The sequence below is a fragment of the Mytilus trossulus genome, chromosome 6 (assembly GCF_036588685.1).
Source record: "Mytilus trossulus isolate FHL-02 chromosome 6, PNRI_Mtr1.1.1.hap1, whole genome shotgun sequence".
Lineage (NCBI taxonomy): Eukaryota > Metazoa > Mollusca > Bivalvia > Mytilida > Mytilidae > Mytilus > Mytilus trossulus.
In genome coordinates, this window is record NC_086378.1 from 6,002,311 (window position 1) to 6,023,393 (window position 21,083).

A 21,083-nucleotide genomic window follows, 5' to 3' on the forward strand; every position below is an offset into this window, starting at 1 on the left:
GATTTTGATATATTTCAGTACACATGAAGGAGTTCTGTCAAGCCAATTCCAGCAGTGTGATGCCCTCCATGACTAACTGTGCCCAGTACTACACATGCCAAGACTACATGAAAGGTTCCATGCTGAGAGAATGTAGTTATCCTGATTTATTCTCTCTTAGTACCATGTCTTGTCAGAGATTCTCATTGGTTAATTGTCAACAACGACCACAACCACAGGCACCATGTATGTAAAAAGGGGACAAAGTTCCCTATAATAGAAGAAAAATCAATAAAAAAAAATATATATATATAATTTCCAAAGTACTAATGAACTCAAAATTCTGAACTTTTTTTTTCTAACTTTTTTATATTCCAGTATTTGCGCAGAAATAATTTCGTTTTTGTGGTCTCGTTTTGTCATGAAACTTTTAGTATTCCTTACAACAGGACCATTATTGGAAAGGGTACGGTAATTCGTTTCTTTTTGAAAAGTAAAATATGTTAGAATTAAAAAAGAATAATTGACACAGACTTCGTTCCCTTTCACAGGTAATGACTGCCTTATATTAGTACATATATCATGTCTTGTCAGAGTTTCTTATAAACTAAATATGTATTGCTATAAGGATATTAAAACATTAGATCCTACATTTTGTTGATATTTTGTACTTTTATATTGACATCGCACAAGTGAATGCTTAAACTGTTAATGAAGTCTTAATACTAAATCCTTTGGATGTGTACTGATTGATACTTTATTCTGTGTAAGCATGATTTATTTAATAGTTTCAACTGGCTTTAAACTTGCTTTCAGTAAATGCAAGTACTCTTTGACTGTACTTTGTGTCTTTTTTTATTGTTATTTTTTTTGTTGTGCTTCATTCAAATCTGATGATTTAAGCCATTTACTACTTAAAGAACAAGCTATTGCAAGAACATTTCGTTGAATAAGGTTCTTCTTTTATGTAAAAGTTTTTAATTTAAAAGAAATTTTTTATGATAACTACTTTTAAATCAAGCATGAATCCAAGATGTCCTCTCTCATATATTGGTTACTTAATGGTTAGTTTAACAGTGGGCATCATCAAACTTAATCAGTACTTTAAGGTAGGTAGATATAAGAAGATGTGGCATGAGTACCAATGAGACAGCCCTCCATCCAAGTCACAATTTACTAAAGCAGACCATTATAGGTCAAAGAACAGTCCTTAACACACAGCCTTGGCCCACACCAATCAGCAACCTGTAAAGGGCCCAAAAATAGCTAGGTATAAAACCATTCAAACGGGAAAACCAATGCTTTAAAACCACTATAAATTTTCTGGATAACTTTACAGGTGAATATACAGGGAACCAGTGTAGATCTGGAGACACCAATTGTAAACCATGTTCTCAGAGACTGCCAAGTTGTGTTGGACGACCTGATGGAAATGTGCCTGTGATTGGTCAATATTGGTCACCTGACTACTTGGTGTGTCTCAGAAACAGGACAATATCAGTGACAAAATGCCAGAGAGGATTATTTGATCCTGTTAATAGAAGATGTACTCTGCTTATTGATTTCAGTAAGTTTGTTAATAATATAGGGTTATTGCATGAATATTGGGCAATATTGTCCCGAGTTGAATTTTATATTACACGAGCTTGCGAGTGCAATATATGTTCTATGAGGGACAATATTCATGCAATAACCCTTTTATTGTATAGCAATATAATATTTGAAAGTAAAAACTTGTTTAAACTAAGATTTTGTCATTGATGACGTCATGAATTTTAAAGATTTATTGCACTAGTGCAATATTAAAATTTATTGCATGCTAACTTTTGGTTACTTTCTGTGGGAAATATTATATTGCTATGCAATGAAATTAGATATTTTAGAAAGATGTCTGATAAAAACATATTCATAAACTGTTACACTTTCACCAATACACTTTCAATGTTTATAAAGAATAATACATCCCTCAGAATGTAAAAATATGTTACTCCTAGATGATTAAAGTGAAACATGTTTTAAACAATCACAAGTCAATTATTTACTGTTTTAGTACTTGGAAAATAAGTTTTAATTGAAAGTATAGGTAGCTCTTTTAGATTCATATGAGCTACAGTACAGGTAGGGACTTATTTTTATGGAAGCCTTAATCCGTCTAGATGTCAGACTGGTCGGACAGTTGTCCCAGAGTAATAAACACCTGCTGTGCAATATCCAAGTGGAAGGTCGTAAATCAATCTGTACCAGCTTGATTAGAATTAAATTTTACCTGTACAGATATATTTGTATTTATGGAGAATAGATAAATGTAAAATATTGTTTTGTATTCAAAGAGAAAGAATTGAAATTAAAATTAAATATAAGAATTTAAATTAAAAATGGAATATTTAGAATTAAAATTGAAATTGAATATCATGAATGTTGGATTTTTTTTTTTATAATTTGAAAATGAAATAAAGACGATTTTTAACAATTTATTGTGTTGTCAATTATTATAATAGTTTTGTGCCAATAAACTATTTTGTATTTGCATTTGCATTTGTAAACCGTAAATATTTCATCTAATTCAAAATAATAAGCCTAATAACAACCAAGACTGTTTTCAATCGAAGTTTAAATCAAATTGTTGAGACATCAATCCCGTAAATTATACGAGTTTTCATTGATGGTTATATTATTTTCCCCTTTTAACGTCCTGTTCCTTTATATGTTATTATTAGAAAGACAATTTTAAGTATAATGCCAACATATCGTATTTATAAAATATGTATAGGCATTGTGAAAGTTATTTTCCTTTTGATACAACTTTCCCCGTCGGAGCCTCTACATCAATTCACACCTGTCAATCATTTCTCGCAAGTAAAACATTTTGGTCAGACAGATCACTCGTGCTTTCTATTTTGACATATTTCCCGTTTATCTCTTTGAAAGTCAAACAATTGGTTTCTTTAAATACAATATTTATAACGCCGTGATCATATTTCGATTCCTATTTTTTATTTAACAAAAAATTGTTGACAATCGAAATATTGCCTTCTATTTTCATGTCTCAGTCGACTCTTTTATGAAAATCGCTGGTGTTTTTATTATAAATATATTTTACGAATCGATACACGAAAATCCAAATTTAACCTTATATAGTTTATTGAATAAATGCACATTTACACCCCAATGGGGCTGAAGGTTAATCGTACTATTCATGATCAGCTGTCTTTACTTTTTCGTCGTACTTCTAGTCATTCTATAGCTCGCGCAGTCCGTAAGAATTTTTAAATCGATGTTGTCCGAAGTTTAAAGGAGTTCTCCAAAGTAGAATATTTAAATGGGAATCCGGGAAATGACTGATAAAAATAAAACAAAAAATAGTTAAAAGAAGACTAAATCTTGTTTTGATTTTACATGTATGTAAATCGATTAAATTTCTATTCTGGTCAATCGATCAAGAGCCTCAAAACTAACGCACAATACTGTCAATCATTCCACATCAAATTTAATCATGAATGGATTTTTCCACGGTCGTTCAGTAAGGTCACCTGAGTTTACTGTAACGACATTTCCCGCCATATAAGAATCTCGTGCAGTGGACAAAATCGATCTTTAACATCTTTTATTAGCATTCAATAATATTGTGAGTGGAGTCAAGTTAAAGTTCAACCACGTGCACACGCTGTTAATCACTAATATGTGTATCATGCAATTATCTTTTCACGGCAATTTTTTCTTAACAAATTGCTGTTAAAAATATATAACATACAAGTTTCCTTTTTTACATGGATTGTGCGTATATTAATATTACGCAATTAATTTAAGTTCGGGATTTCGGGATTAACACTTCGGGATCTGGGAATTCTTTTTTTCGCGATGTCGGGATTTTGATTTATTTAAATTCGGGACCTTGGGACTTCGTGTTTTTAAGCCCGGGATTTCGAGATCCGGACCCTATTTACCCCCTACCCCCAAATGCAGATCAATTATATAAATTTAACATAATGAACAAACACGGAAATCTTAAAATAAACTTATGTCCGGGAAGAATCAATATCTTCTTCTAGTGTTATTATTTGCGTTATATTTTATTGATACATCTCCAACTTTGAAGTTTCGGACAATAAATTGTTTACAGTAAAAAGTAAAAACTACAAAGAATCAGCAAGCTACTAAATAATATACAAGTATTGCTCACTGTAATTATTTTTTATATCTCGGAATTGAATATTAAATACATATTATAGAAATATTTTGCATGTGGCCGCGTCAAACTAACCCTGGAGACAGCATTCTGCTAATGGATTTACGAGTAAAACAAAAATAACCGTAAGCTTCCAGAAATAGAATACATGTAAAAATATTTATGTTTGAAATTTTATGCAAACAAATAAGAAACAGATACAGAAAAAAAAAATAAACAAGAAAGAACATAGAACAAAAATAATTTTGAGGAACAAATTAGAAAATAAATAGCAGTTGAAATATAAAAACCATAATTAAAAAAATAGGCTATTTTTATTAAAACAAAGTTTTCTCCAATACTTCACCTGTAAAAATATTTTATGTCAAAAACGATGTAATCAATAAAGTGACTGAGAGGTTAAAATTACAGGTAACCTGATTCTGAAATCAGTGAACCGTAATTCTAGCAGCACGGATTAAGATGAAAGGACACATATATTGCCAATCACACCTGGATTTGTTGATTAATGACCATACTACCTACCATAAAAATGTCCGATTATTGATATCCGACTAGACGGATTAAGACATCCATAAAAATAAGTCCCTACCCGTACTGTATATTTTGCCTTATTAGTACCAGAAACATATTGTAAGCAACGACAGTGTTAATTGATGTATTTGTATTATTTCTCTTCAATTGTTTATACTTTTTGTGCTCTGTAGGTAATATTGTAAGTATATGTAAAGCCAACCCAACTCTAAAGTTTGAGAATCAGCAGAACTGTGCTCAGTACTATGACTGTTCCAAACCCAGCACAGGATATCTAGTGGAATGTAAATACCCAGATCTCTACTCTACTGTATACCAGGGATGTAGAACTTATAGAGATGTTAACTGTGGGAAGAGACCAGAACCACAAGCACCTTGTAAGTGGAAAACAAAGATAAGAGGCATTTTGTTTTTTATGATTTTTGGTTGAAAATAAGTTTATGTTTAGATTAAAGTTTATATTTCATTTTGTTCTCAGGGTTGTATAAAACAAATGAAACCGGTTTGATATACAATACATACCATTCAGTTCTTTTAATCTGATCACTGCAACACTAAGGTCGAATATTTTCATTGATAAAACAACCTTTCATAGATCTTATGATCCACAGTTAAATTTTCAAACTATCATAGAAAAACATCAGATAAATTGATTACTTTGAATTTAACACAGCTCTTTTTATAAGCTAGTTTTACAATAATTGAATTCTCTGTAGGTGAATATAGTCAGAACTTGTGTAGACAAGGGGATACAACGTGTAAACCATGTCCTGAGAGACACCCAAGCTGTGTAGGACTACCTGATGGACGTAATGCCATCTTACCCTGGACTGATCATTATGTAGTATGTCTGAAGAACCGTACTGTGTCAACAGGCAGATGTACTTCTGGAGTATTTAACCCAGTGGAAAGACTTTGTATAGTTAATCTACATCCAGGTAAATTGAATACTTTGTCATATGCTTGAAAAATTTTGACAGAAAATATTATTGAAACAGAATTTTCTTTTCTTTTCAAATTAGTTATATAGTTGACTTTGTTTAGGGTGAAATTGTATAATATGGACATTTTGTATGTTAGTAGATATATCTTTATATTGAGAATAATTGAGTTTTTCTAATAACTTGTTTATATTTACAGGAGACCTACTGAAGTATTGTCAAATCAATCCTCATGGTATAATAGCCAGTTCCCTGAACGCTGCTCAGTACTTTGATTGTTCTCAATACAACTCACCAAATGGTCATTATCTGATGGAATGTCCTTACCCACAGCTATTCTCCACTGTCAGCTATAGATGTGAAGAATTTGTCACAGTAACACCAGACAAAAGACCTATACCACAAGCTCCATGTAAGATACTATTTTACTATATCAAATAAGGAGATGTGGTGTGATTAACAATGAGACATTAGACAATAACTATGATTATCGGTCGTCCCCCGGTCTATATCACTCTGTTCAGCTCTTAATATTATTCCATATCATGTCTTTGTGACGTCAAATACGTTGACCCGGCCTTAATAACTTTGACCCGGACATATCAGCGACGTCATAATGTTTGAACCGACGTTAATAACTTTGACCCGAACTTATCAAGTCATCTTCTGTTTGCTGGTGAAACAAAGAAAACACTTCTGAAACAAGCAAATATAGCCCGATAAATCGATTATCAGATTATCTGCATAATGATATTGTAAAATATCAGCTGCTTGGCATTATATGAAGGCTTTTTGATCTCGTTCGCTACGCTCACTCAACAAAAAGCTTCATATTATGTCTCGCAGCTGATATTTTACGATATCAACATGCAGATAACCTGATAATCGGTACATAGTTATAAGTTTCAAATGTATTCTTTGTTAGTAAAATGTTATTGGATACAACCTGCTTGTATGAATTTTCAATAAATATAATGGATGCCATTAAGCTGGTTTGGCTAATACAAATATTAATTGTCTCATTTTGTGCATGGTCAGGATAAGTTTTTAATTATTGCAGAGGTCAGCAGCTCTTTAATCAAGGTCACTAGCAGGATGTAGTAAAAACTTGCATTGACAATTAGGACAATAGGTATGACATTGTTCAACTTCCTGTGCAGTTGGCACCCAAATTTTGACCCGCTAGCCCCTTAAATAGAATTGCTTTTTGGCTTATTTAGTGTTATATCTATTTTTTATTCGAAGGTGAATATCTCCAATATCACTGTCGATCAGGTGACCTGACTTGTACTCCATGTGACACTGTCCACCATTCATGTATTGGTGTACCTAATGGGGACCAGGCTATTACATACAGGAAATGGCAGGCACAATATGTTAGATGTTATCAGAACAGAACATTAGAGGAGAAGGTCTGCCAACAGGGTTTGTTTGATCCTGTGAGGAAGACATGCTCAGATACTGTAAACACAGGTATATTGTTTGGTTTATACAAGGTGTTAAATCCTTTATTGCATTTGTATGTGTAAATTTGAGAATGGAAATAGGGAATGTGTCAAAGAGGCAACATTCCTAACAAAGAGCAGATAACAGCCGAAGGCCACCAATGAATCGTCAAAGTAGTAAGAAAATCCTGCACCCCAAAGTGGGCGTCAGCTGGCTTCTAAATAAAATGTGTACTCTTTCAGTGAAAATGGACATCATACTAATCTACAAGACATTTATGTTAATTAAAAATGAAAAACATACAAGACTTACAAAGACCAGAGGCTCCTGACTGTGTGTACATGTTTGTGTGTTTTTGTAACATTGATACTACCTCTGAAATCACATAAAGAAGACATTACAAAACTCTATTTCTTTTGGACTTTTGATTGAATACCAATTTTATAACTATTTTGGTTACAACTAGACAGAACTTCTTATGAATGATAAAGCTATAAACCTCACTAAAACTAATATAAACTAATTTGAATATTAAGCAGAATCACAACTCTTTGTGTCAAAAATTCCAATAGGGAACATATATTACATTATTGTCATAATAAACCAATTTTCACAAAATTTAGTCGTGGTATCTATGATTAGTTTATTTTCAAGACGTTTTGGCCAAGAGGACCAATGGCCAAAACGTCTTGAAAATTAGTTTATTACTACATTAATGAATCACAACTGACTAATCTGAAATTAAACTTATTTATAACGAACTGAATTATCTTCAAAGTATTGCAATGTCAGGATTAATTTGTGATGTCTCATAAGATAAACTACAGTAAGACCAATTTGCAGCAAATATGCAATACCAATATGACTAACACAATAACTATAGCAATTTTATTTATATTTTAGATCAAATAGATGTTTACTGTCAGCAGCACCCACATGCAATAGTAAAACACCCAGGAGACTGTGCTAAGTATTATAACTGTGCTAATCTTAACTCACAGTATGGCAGATATATTGAAGAGTGTCATTATCCAGAACTATTTTCTACCTTAACATTAAGATGTGAACACTTTGGAAATGTTGTTTGTAAACCACGACATGAACCTCAGGCGCCATGTAAGTAGATAATTGACTCAGAGGTAACCAAGTGACTAACCTAGTGCAACTCTTACTCATAGGTTTATTTTGTAAAGTACATGGTGTCCTAAATTTGGTTATAATTATGTTTATGATAATTATCTTACTAATTTCACTATGAGTATGTTTATGATAATTATCTCACAAATTTCACTATGAGTATGTTTATGATAATTACAGTATCTCACAAATTTCACTATGAGTATGTTTATTGATTTTTTTCATTTATAGATTAAAACAATTGCTTTGTAAATAAATAAAAAAATATCAATAGAAACAATGATTTATAATAATCAGAGGCGGATTTAGGAGGGGCAGGGGCCCGGGCACCCCCTTTTTAGGAAAACATTTGGTTGCTTATATAGGGAATCACTGAAGCGTGACTAGAGCGGGCCCCCACTTACAAACATTTCTGGATCCGCCACTGATAATGATAAAAAAAATCATCATATTCACAAGTAAAACTGAAAATGAGGAAACCCAAATCATCATTCTAATAAATTATAACATGATTTCAAAGCAATATTTAACCTTGATAATGAATAGATAAACCAAAACTTTGTAATACTTTCACTGTTATTGCTCTCAGTAAAAGCTTTATTAGAATCATGGACATTCCAGCGCTTTCACATTTGATCTTTTATTTCAATCAAATAAATGGTAATTGTTGCCTGAAATTAATTATTTACTTTGGAACCTCTTTCATGTTTGAAACAAATTGTTGAAAGCGCTGTCATATTTGACCTTTTATTTCAATCAAATAATTATGGTATATGTTGCTTGAAATTGATTATTTGGAACCTCTTTCACATTTGGAAAAATTGTCAGAATTACTAATTCTTTTTTTCATCTGAAATGAAACTGCTTTTCAGTTGATTTTTGTTTGGTGTTGAAAAGTCCATAATTTGCAAATATGACATATTAAAAAGGATGAAGACTAACCAAAAAAAAGAAAATTTAATTAATTTGGCTTTACTATTTTTACTAAAATTACTTAAGCATTATTTTAGTCTGTCTGTATAATTATGTTACATTATAATTCATATTGAAGCTTTATCAGCATTAACCATGAGATGTTTAAAGAAGTTGATAGTTTTGCTGTAGTTATTCACTGAAATCCTCTCATTCTTACCATGAATTCTTTGTTCATCCCCGGGATCATTAACGAGGGGACTAAATCGGTAGATATTGTTTGTAAACATATGGTATCTTGAAGAACTACTTTCTATAGGAAATATAGCAGGGGAAATCAGATATGGTTGAAAAACTTGCTGGATACTCCTATAAACTGTCTGATATCCAAAATGGCCATCACCATAAGGTGACATTGATGCTTTCCTACTTCTGTACATGGTTGAAATCTCAACTCTTTTGTCATTAATGACTGTTCGGAAATGATTTATTACATCACTGACTGTCTGTGATGGATGGACATGTATTGTCACATGGGCAGTGACATTCTCAGCTATTTGATATTTCCTTATGTTCATTTGCTCAGTATAAATGTTAGTGACATTATGTACAGATCTAATCATGGCATTCATTTTTGGATTAATAGATAACATAGTTGTTATAATTGGTTTAAACAGCCATATATTGCTCCACAATATTTTAAACCATATATTCATGACAGGGGCCATCTTTTCCAACATTTCGTTCTCCGGTCCCTGTCCCAACATACTGGGATGTTTGTGATTTTCAATCTTGGCAACTGCCTTGGCTAATACACCATATGGAGTAGGTCCAAGACGTAAGGCAGAGTGACCACCTAAACCTCTGACGGTCAGAGTTAGATCTAGTATAGAGTTTTCTGTAACTCCAATAAGTGCTATGCCACTTACTTCACCAGCTACTGTAGAACCTTGATCGAGAATAAACTCAAGTTTTTTCAGTCCACGGTCTTGTAACAATTGGCTAGCTGCTGTGGCTCCATTTTGGCTGTCATTTCCTTTATCATGAGCGAAAGAAATATATAATGTCCTTGATGGCTTGAAACCATGTGCTAGTAAGTCATCCAAAGCTTCAAGTATTCCCATTACACCATTCTTAAAATCCATTGTTCCTCTGCTATAAATGTAGCCATCTTTTATCTTCCCTGAAAATGGCGGCAGAGTCCAAAAACTAGGTTCTGCTGTGGCAACATCTAGATGTCCTAATACCATATAAGGTGTCAAGCTTTTATTTGACCCAGATACTGTGTACAATAGACTGTAGTCTGCTACTATCTCCATGGTGACATATTTTGATTTATGAATTGTTTTGAAACTTTCTTGTAAGAATTTTATCATGTTTGAAAACTCTCTTGATTCCCCTAATACTGTTTTAAACTGCAATGCTTGTTGAAATCTACTGATAACTGTGTCACTAATAACAAAATCCTGTTCCTCTGATTGAATATATTTACATGGTTTAATAGATTTATATCCAATCGCCAATGTTCTAACAGTGACATATGTAATAACACCACAGCAAAATGTTAAAAGAATCAAAATAGTGGTATGAACAATATTCTCTAATGATGCATTATTCAGTAAGAAAAGTGGTAAAGATGATACAAATGGCAGAATGTCCTCCATGACAACCTGTTCTCTCTAACGCCCAGAAAATATTAAATATAGTATATATATACTATCAGGAAGCATGTTCTTAACGCTGATCAAAAGTAGCCCAAAGCATGTATCATTTTGATAGAATAAGATGTATAACATAAATAATATGACCTCTAAGAGTCCTACAACTAGTATGGTAATATTTGCCCTTGAACAGATTTATAATTGGGAATAGATATGTTTCATTACCAATTTCACTTTAATCAGTAAGTGTGGGACAGATGTTTTAGAGGTTATTTTCAAAAACACTACATGTATTTTAGAAGGAAAGAGTACCAGAGCAGCTAATTAGCAAAGGAAATTTCTTCTCAAGACAGATATTTTCACAAATATCTGATCTGAACATGATATATCTATTAAATACACCAAATATGAATACAGATATCATTAACTTAAACCTCAAGATGTCATAGGGTTGCTGTCACATTACTATAATGGTATAACCAACATCCCAATTTTATTTCTATTCTCTACAGGCGAGTATCAACAGAATTTATGTAAATCTACGAACACTGGCTGTACACCATGTTCTCAGAGGATTCCCAGCTGTATAGGACTACCTGATGGCTTCAATCCTATTCCAGGCAGACTATGGTCTAAAGACTATGTCCAGTGTGACCGTAACAGGACAATACATGTTCTACACTGTAAACAAGGATACTTTAGTCCTCAGGAGAAAGCCTGTGTTGCAGCTATCAAGTCAGGTATACAATTCTAATACACTGCATTTAAATACAATTTAAAGGTGTTTAAAGATGAAGAAAAATAGACTGTATATTTCAGGGTTTGACATTTACTTTTTTATCAACCTGACCCTTCAGCCATGTGGCCATGAAATTGTTCTCTTTTTCAAATGAGAATACTACTTGAACCAATATTTTTATACTTGCTTGAAGAAATTCTAAAATGTTATAAAGAAATGCAATCCTGGAACATCTTACCTGGAGGCTAAGATCAGTGATGTCAATGATTAAATGATAAATGTCATACGCACATGTGAGATAATGTTATAAGTCAAAAATCAGATTTTGCATGATGTATTAATTACTGTATGTTTTAACTAGATAATTTTTCTTAATGAAGAAAGTTTGTTGACAGATAAATTGGGATAAAAAAAGCTACAAATAAAAACACAATGTTAAGAGTATATTTTAAAAACCTTAAAAACAGAAAGTAGTAAAATATGTATGGTTATACTTATAAATGACTTTTATTTCTTCTTTCTTTATATTTGTTTTGAGTTTTGATATGATATTACATAAAAGGATAACATGAACTTCTGAAGACATTGGACAGAAAAATAGACCAAACCAACACCCAACTTCAAAAATCCAAAACACATACAAAAACTTTACATTAAAAAACCATTCATCTTAATCTCCTTATAATTGACCAGGAGATGGGAACCAGTTCTGTAATACCAATCCAAGGATACTGATCAGAAGTTCTGACCACTGTGGTCAGTATATTGACTGTAGATATACCAGACGGATTGGTGGCTATGTTAAAGAATGTCCTTACCCTGACCTCTTCAACCCAGACACATTGGAATGTGGAGAGTTTACAAAAGTCACATGTGGAAAAGTTCCAGAACCCCAGGCACCATGTAAGTCAAATATGTTGTGGTTATATGTTTTATACTGTTGTGAAATTGAAAGTTATTGATAAAAACTACTGTCAACCTGAAACATAATTATTGTAAGAATTTACTGTTAATCAAGTAGGGTGAAAGGGAGGATTTATATGCATACTTGTATAAGGGTTTGAAATTTTACAGTTTTTTTCCAAAGGCTTATAGGAAAATGAAGTTCAATGTCAATAGTTTCCATGACACTGTCAGAATAGAAACAGACATCTTAATTGACTTTTCTTGGTTCAAACATTTGTGTAATGAGTGTTGTCTCAGCTTGTTGAAAGATAGATAAAGATAGTATTAATAATTTTTGGTTTGAATTTATTGTATTTTTGTACTTGAAGAGGTAGATGCCCTACACATACCAACACTTGTTTTTTTTTATAGGTTAATCTTTAACTTTCAAGTTTTGTATAATTCTAATGTTTATTGAATAATACTTGGTAAAATATTCTTGAACCAATATTGTTATGTACAATATGAATTCTGTTTTATAATGTTCTTGAATCTTTTTTTTTTTTTAAATATTTATTGCAACATGTCCAGAAAGCATGCTCATATATAGACTTTTGAGCCACAAATGTTTTATTATATTTTTTCTCCAGGTTCTTATGAGAAGAACTTATGTTTGGATCCCTATGAGAAATGTACACCATGTCCAGAACGTTTACCCAGCTGTGTTGGTTTACCTGATGGTGACAATGTATTTGCAGGAAAAGTTTGGTCACAACATTATGTCGTCTGCTACAAAAACAGAACTAAAACCATTAAACAATGTAGTTCTGGTTTCTTTGATCCTCAAAACAGGAAGTGCAGTTCTCAAGTGGGAACAGGTAATATTTTTTAAACCTTGAATCCACCATCCCTACCCCCAGAAAAAGTAAAGTAGTTAGGTATGATGGTCATTATAATTTTTCATATGTTTATATTAAAAAGAAGATGTGGTATGATTGCCAATGAGATATATCTCCACAAGAGACCAAATGACATAGAAATTTATAGCTATAAATGCTAAAAATCTTGGTACCATCTAAGAATATTTAAAAAAATATTAGTTAAGGTTTACCTGGACTAAATTATTTTGGCCACACTTTCAATTTTCATTGGATATAAAGCAGTTTGACAAACACTTATTTTACTCATTGAGAGCTTAATATTTCATGAACAATAGAACATGATTACTTCTTTACTTCTTTACTTTTACTGTTATATTTTTGTTGTTGTAAAATTATATAAGATCTCATCATATTTTCCAAGCGTTTATCATTTGAATGCATACTAATCTGACTTTATTTTATTTTTAGACAACATTGCAACATTTTGTTCACATCATCCTGATGCTAGAATACCAAATAAGGTGAACTGTGCCCAGTATTATGATTGTTCTAATATCAACTCTATTTACCAACCCTATTTACATGAATGTACCTACCCAAAGCTGTTCTCTGTGGCTACTCTGAGATGTGAAGACTTTGAGCAGGTGACTTGTGGAGCCAGGACTGAGCCTAAAGCACCTTGTGAGATTTTAAAAATTGCTTAGTTAATCATGGGACAACTAAAATAATATGCCTTCAGTAAACTTGGAATTCTTTAAAAAGTTTATTAGAAAATATTTGCATAGTTTATTATTGTCAAAGGTCTCTATATAATTTCCTGCTAAGTATGTGCATTTTATTGACATAATCCAAAGGAAACAATAAATGGGATTTTTTGTTTTAAGCACTTAGATAAGAATGTTTGATAAAACCTTATTTGTGTAAAAAAAAAAATTGACTTAAAAGGCAATTCTTAGATAAATAAATTCATAACAAGTCCCCTTTGTTAAAAATCTTTGATAAATTCTTAGAAGTAAGTCCCTGTACATAGCTTTTATTGTGTGTGTATAGGTCAGTATCTACAGAACCAGTGTCCATCAACTGACCAGTCCTGTTTACCATGTCCAATGAGACTACCAAGTTGTTTGGGACTACCTGATGGGGACAATGCCTATCCTGGACACAGACATTGGACCAAATATGTCAATTGTTACAAAGAAAGGACTCAGGAAATCAAAGAATGTTCTATGGGATATTTTGATGAGCAGACAAGGCGATGTCTGGTAGAACAGCACACAACTCCAGGTATGCAACCATCTATTTACAAAATTAGTTAGGGATTTAACGTAATGTTTTTTAAACTGAATTCTGTTAAGTAGTTATGTAGAATTAAATATTTCATTGGCAGTGGCAGAAATTTTCATAAGAAGTGCTAAGAGGGGCCACACTCCAGTCATGCTTCAGTAATTCAAATTAGAACAAATAGATTAACCAAGCCCCTTCCCCACCCAACCCCACCCCCTTAAATCTGCCTCTGGACTTTTCATCTACATGTTGGTTTGTATCGAGTAATTGATGCTATCGGTCACCTTGTACAAAAGTACTAGAAACAATGACAGAATATTATTTCAATTTAGGTGTTTTGATCTTGCTGTGTGCAGAAAAGGAAACACAACCCCTTCATAAATAAAAGAAGAGGTTATTTTTTGTAGAATTCTTACAAACTATGGTTAAAATGAAAGTTTTATTTGTAAAGAAGTATTACTCTTATTATATCAAAACATTTACAATACCATGATGTAAATTACACTTTATGAATTTTTTGGGTCAGAAGCATTTTCTTGATTGTGCTTTATCAGTATGTTTAAACTCTTAGGTATGTAAGCCAAGCATGTATAAGACCTTAACACATACAGAGAAATATAACCAAAAGGATAGCCAAATTGGTTTGTTATGAACATATTTCAGCATGTAGAATTTTTATGAAATGTTTTTTATTATCATGATTATGTATCAATAGATATAAAAGTTGAAATGAATATTATTATTTTTTTTAGGGCCAACTTGTGGTGTAGATCAGTTTGAATGTGACAATGGACAATGTATACAGATCACAGACAGATGTAATAATCAGTTTGACTGTTCTGATCGCTCTGACGAAATTAATTGTAAGTTGACATTACCATAAAATCTTTAGTTTACTAATGTTTAGTTAATAGAATGTAAACTCATTTTGTTCTTATGTTCAAACAAATAGAGATCAGGGGACAGTATAAAAGTATTTACCGTGTATTTCTTAGTATTTGTTGGAAACCAATTTTTTTCTGGATTTTGTTGTTACCGTTGAATCACAAATTTAAATGTTAAACAAATTGAAATTTTTATATAAGTTTTTTTGGCACTGGAAATCAAATATCCATGAAAACAAAGGCATTTCTCAATCCATGAAAATTGGTACCCACAAAAATAATGAATCCCAAGTTGATGTAAAGGTATGCGTCAATTGTCTATTTCAGGTGTAGTTAAGTCAGTTTGTCCTGAAGGAGAATGGAGATGTGATAATGGACAATGTTTAAGTCCTTTGTCACGATGTGATGGTCGTATACAGTGCAGTGATAAATCTGATGAGACAGGGTGTCATTATAATACAACACCTCGTAAGTCTGATTTCATGTCGATACAAATCACTGTAAACAAGCCTCAGTTTATATGGATTCAAGACATATGGCTTTATTCATGAATAAAGCAGTTTAATTGTACAGAAATATAAATTACTATAGTTTCTTTAATTTTGTTGTTTTGCTAAATTTTATAAAATCCTGTTGTAAATTTATACTTCATTGAACATTTAGAATCATGATTTCCCTATATGTCGAAATCAACGAAAATTGGTAATCAAAATTATGATAATGAGTTCATAGTTAATTGATAAATGTCAATCACAGAAGAAAAGTGGACATTTACAGATTGTAATAAGATCTATGTATCTAAACTAAAGCGTATTAAAATTTTATTTTTTAACATTTTCAAAACAGCCATTATCAAATTTCAGGTCCAGGTAAATACATGAACATATGTCATAACCAACAGAATGGAAGAGCTCCACATCCCACTAACTGTGCTAAGTATTACGACTGTTCTGACAAGTATCATCCAGTTCTACAAGAGTGTCCTTACCCGTTCCTCTACTCATCACTTCATAGGTCATGTCAGAACTTTGAATATGTACAGTGTGGACAGAGATATGAACCACGAGCCCCTTGTAAGTTTTATAAGATAAACATATGATAAAATATCCATGCACACAATACAAGTTTCTGGAGTAATGTTGCACAGTAGCTAGTCAGATATTGAATAACACTTTACGTTGAATATTGTTAATATTTTACTGCTTTTTGATAGTTGTGTCCTCTTAAAACTGGAATCATCTAAAAAATAATGATCTTAGAATGAGTTAATCAAGGATATTTGGAGAGATAAGTAACTACAAAATGTAGTAAAATTGAGAAAGGAAATGGGGAATGTGTCAAAGTGACAACAACCTGACCATAGAGCAGACATAGTATTTACATAGGCGAGTAAAATAGATGCTCATGAAAAAGATGTCATTTATTTGTTGTTTATGTTTCCATTTAGATATCTATTTCTATTATTTCCATTCCCAGAGATATTAACTGGTTTAATTGAGTAAACTTCTAGAAAACTGAATCTTATACAAAACAAATGTTTCTGCTTGACCAATTTCCCCTGTTCTTTTTCAGGTGAATTTGATCAAAACAAATGCAAGGCTCTAGATAATAAATGTGAACCCTGTATAGAAAGACTTCCAAGCTGTGTTGGTCTGTCTGATGGACATCATCCATTTGCTGGACAGCTATGGACACCAAAGTTTATCTTGTGCCATCGTAACAGAACCATAGAAGTAACTGATTGTCCAGATAACAAAAAGTTTGATCCTGACAGAAGATTCTGTGTTAATCCTACAATTGTTGGTAAGTCAATTTTTAGACATAAGGGTCTTGATACATACCTGGATTTTGGCATTAATATATAATTCATGGTTGATCTAAGTGTCTTCTTAGTTCATTTCAACATATCCATTAGGTCATGGTTGTTTCAATTGAATTTTGACTGATTCGTTAAGTCATGGTTGTTTAAAGTGGATTTTGACAGTTTCTTTAAGACATGGTTGTGCCAAATGGATTTTGATAGTTTCTTTTAGTCATGGTTCTTTCCAGTAGATTTTGACAGTTTCTTTGAATCATGGTTGTTCCAAGTGGATTTTGACAAGCTTCTAAAATCATGGTTCCCGCCAGTAGATTTTGACAGTACCTTCAATTCATGGTTGTTCCAAGTTAGATCAACACAATATCACAGGATGAAAACAGTCTTTGCATATACACTTAATGCTTAGAAATTATTTTGGAGTTGTGTTCAATAAGATACTGTACCTTGAAACAAGATTTATAATGAAGGAGAGAAATCATGATTGGCATTAGATGGATCTTTTTTAAAGAAATTTCATGGATGAATTTATTTATACAAAACATTGAATTGAATGTCTGAGTGTAGTCTAGGACTAATACAGATTATATGGTTTTGGGTGTAGTGGTTGAAAATGTTTTAATTGATTGTGGAATGCCTAACTTTGAAGTCTTATTTTACTATTTATCATTAAAAGTTTAAAAGTAGTTATAAATTAAATTACAAAATCATTAAAATTATTAACCATTATCCATTTTCTTATTGAGCATATTCTAACTTTTACACTTTCAATTTTAGGTAATGTTTTTGACTACTGTAAACATAACCCCACAGCAGTCCTCCCTCATCCAGACAATTGTGGACAGTTCTATAATTGTAGTAATATTTACACTTTACTGGGAAGTTATATTGAGGAATGTCCATATCCAAAATTATTTGATCTCAGCACCAGACAATGTAAATACTATACAGAGGTCAACTGTGGACAAAAGAGTGAACCTAAGGGACCATGTAAGTATAGGCCTAGAATCGGATTCATTTTAGATAAACATAAACAGAAAAAGATGCACAAAAAAAGAAAAAGAAACAATCGTGAGAATAAATTAAATGGTTCCAGTATGAAAATGTCAATGGTTCCAGTATGACAATGTCAATGGTTCCAGTATGACAATGATAATGGTTCCAGTATGACAATGTCAATGGTTCCAGTATGACAATGTCAATGGTTCCAGTATGACAATGTCAATGGTTCCAGTATGACAATGTCAATGGTTCTAGTATGACAATGATAATGGTTCGACAATGTCAATGGTTCCAGTATGACATTGTCAATGGTTCCAGTATGACAATGATAATGGTTAATATTAGAATAATATTGATTCTTTTAACTTTAAATTCAGGATTTGTTTTATTAATTTTCCACTTAACTGAAAATCTTATTTTTGAACTAAATCTCAAATCTTTTTCACAGGTGAATATGAACTGAACAAGTGTCATACATCAGACTGTACTCCATGTGAGGAGAGATTTGTCAGCTGTGTTGGTAAACCTGATGGGTCAAATTCTATACCAGGTGTAGAGTTATCTGCCCATTATGTCATGTGTAAAGATGGCAGAACAATCACACAAGAAGTGTGTCAATCTAATTATATATTTAGTCCTGTGTCAAGATCCTGCATACAGGTTGATAAAGGTAAGAAAGCAATTCAGAAAAACACTGTTCTTTGCGTGTATATGAGGCTTTACAGATATGTTACTCCCCCTTTCCCAAATAAAAAAAGGTGCTGCCATTTCTATGGGTCCTCTGATATCTTTTTAGATGAAGAATATTACTAGGCAGGAGTCTACATACAGATCTATTTTATTTCTTAAACAGGACAACAAACATGTCAAGATTCATTTGCATCAAAGTGCTTCACACAAAGTAGAGAGTTTAGGGAGTTTCCAAGTTATAAAGTATGTTCAACTAAAAATTAGAATTAATATTTTATGAATTCAATTCTGATTTGATATTCATGAATTGAAAACAATCTTTCTTTCCTTTTGATTGCAATGTGTGGCAAAACTTGGTCTGAATAATAATAATCCTATTTGTTTGTTTTTAATCTCAACAACGTTTCTGTCTAAATACCAAAATGTGATGTTGCCTACTTCCCTCCCCCCTTTTTTCCCCTTAAAAAAATAAAATAAAAATAAGAATGGTACTTTTCATATATTCATGATTTGCATTTAAAAAAAAAAAGATATCTTCAATGCGACCCATTATGATATTACAAATATTAAAAACAGTGTCCCTTACATTAGTCTTATTTATATCCCGAGAATACATTTTGATGGAACACTATTTATTTTGTAGAATCTTTAGATGATGTATGTGACAAGTACCCAGGTATAGCCAGACCTCACCCATACAATTGTGCCCAGTTTATAGATTGTACAACTAAACGCCCAGGCTTTGCTGTCACTAAATACATCAAAGAATGTCCCTATCCACAGATGTTCTCTACAGATACTCTGGAGTGCCATGACTTTGAAGATGTGACATGTGACAAAAGACACCAACCATATGCACCTTGTATGTACCATGAAATATTACTTTAGTTTACTGTTAAACTTTCAATTTGGGAAGATTTATCTTGTTTATCTCTACATAGTAAACCAGTACATTCAAAAATCTTGTCAGTTTTAACAAAGCATATAAAGCTGGCAATTATTTTCTTTGCAATTGACCAAAATGCCACTTGTAAGGCTATGCATATAATTGGACAAATTAACATTAGATGAATGAGAAATGGTTTTGTGCAGGAGAAAAGTATGCAATTATAAACCGAATTATGGTAATAAGTGGTATGCAATTAAGTGGAGTCGAATGTATTTGTATTTAATTATATCAAGAGTTCCATATTTATAAAAATTTAAACAGGATTTGTGAAGGAAACTTCGCCTGACTCAAACTGTTTCAATTGAGCAGTATGGATTTCAATATTTAACATTTTTTAATAACGAATTCCATAAAATTTTCTTCAAGAATTTTTTTAACACTTTTTGTTATTCTCAGCAACAGCAACAAAAATCACTACTTATGGCTCTTGTTAACCAGCATACCATATCATACTTTTTATACCAAAAAAGTCAAACACAAAAATCATGAATTTGTTATTTAAGTTAAAACAATATTTTCAGGTGAATATCTACAGAATTTATGTAGTGGTACTGATCCTAGTTGTATAGAATGTGTAGAGAGACTGCCCAGCTGTAGAGAGTTGCCTGACGGCAACAATCCAATACCTACTAAAGTGTGGACACAGTCATATCTGGTGTGTCATAAAAACAGGACCATGTCTGTAGACAAGTGTACATCAGGAGTGTTTGATCCTTACAAGAAACAATGTGTTAATGGTATGTACTATGTCAAAGTTTTGGTATTTAGTTCACGCTTGAGTTTTAATGTTTACATTTTTCCATTTTATGATATCACATTGAAATTGAAAAAAGCTTTACAGAATGTGCAATTAGATTTTCTCTTGATAACACATATGGAAGTGTGCAATTACAAAATTAGAATGCATCCCAACATGATTAAATTACAACCCCATTGTAGCTTTGTAACTTACAAGTGGAAACCAAGGAGACATGAGATTGTTTATAAAACCAAATTCTAATTGACAGACAAATGTTACCTAGTTTTTATATTCCTCCTCTAACAGGAGCATAACTATTTGTACCCTTAATGCTCTAACCCTTACTTGTAGAGCACTCTTATAAAAGATGAGTGGTTGTTGTTTCATCATAGAATAGAGAACAACTTAATATATATGG

The 21,083-nt window shown here is 32.1% G+C and overlaps 1 protein-coding gene across 1 annotated transcript in view; it reads left to right on the forward strand.

Annotated features, from left to right (window-relative positions):
* The window catches only part of LOC134722290 (uncharacterized), a 122,043-nt gene that overhangs the window by 86,684 nt on the left and 14,276 nt on the right, over positions 1-21,083 (forward strand). Inside the window, exons 62-81 of the mRNA XM_063585899.1 lie at positions 19-225; positions 1,319-1,546; positions 4,873-5,076; positions 5,416-5,637; positions 5,840-6,052; positions 6,886-7,113; positions 7,990-8,202; positions 11,309-11,536; positions 12,229-12,438; positions 13,071-13,298; positions 13,770-13,982; positions 14,352-14,585; positions 15,338-15,448; positions 15,797-15,937; positions 16,333-16,542; positions 17,042-17,272; positions 18,063-18,275; positions 18,736-18,957; positions 19,621-19,839; positions 20,448-20,663. Of these exons, the coding sequence (XP_063441969.1) occupies positions 19-225; positions 1,319-1,546; positions 4,873-5,076; positions 5,416-5,637; positions 5,840-6,052; positions 6,886-7,113; positions 7,990-8,202; positions 11,309-11,536; positions 12,229-12,438; positions 13,071-13,298; positions 13,770-13,982; positions 14,352-14,585; positions 15,338-15,448; positions 15,797-15,937; positions 16,333-16,542; positions 17,042-17,272; positions 18,063-18,275; positions 18,736-18,957; positions 19,621-19,839; positions 20,448-20,663 (4,191 nt within the window). The remainder of the gene's footprint in view (positions 1-18; positions 226-1,318; positions 1,547-4,872; positions 5,077-5,415; positions 5,638-5,839; positions 6,053-6,885; positions 7,114-7,989; positions 8,203-11,308; positions 11,537-12,228; positions 12,439-13,070; positions 13,299-13,769; positions 13,983-14,351; positions 14,586-15,337; positions 15,449-15,796; positions 15,938-16,332; positions 16,543-17,041; positions 17,273-18,062; positions 18,276-18,735; positions 18,958-19,620; positions 19,840-20,447; positions 20,664-21,083) is intronic.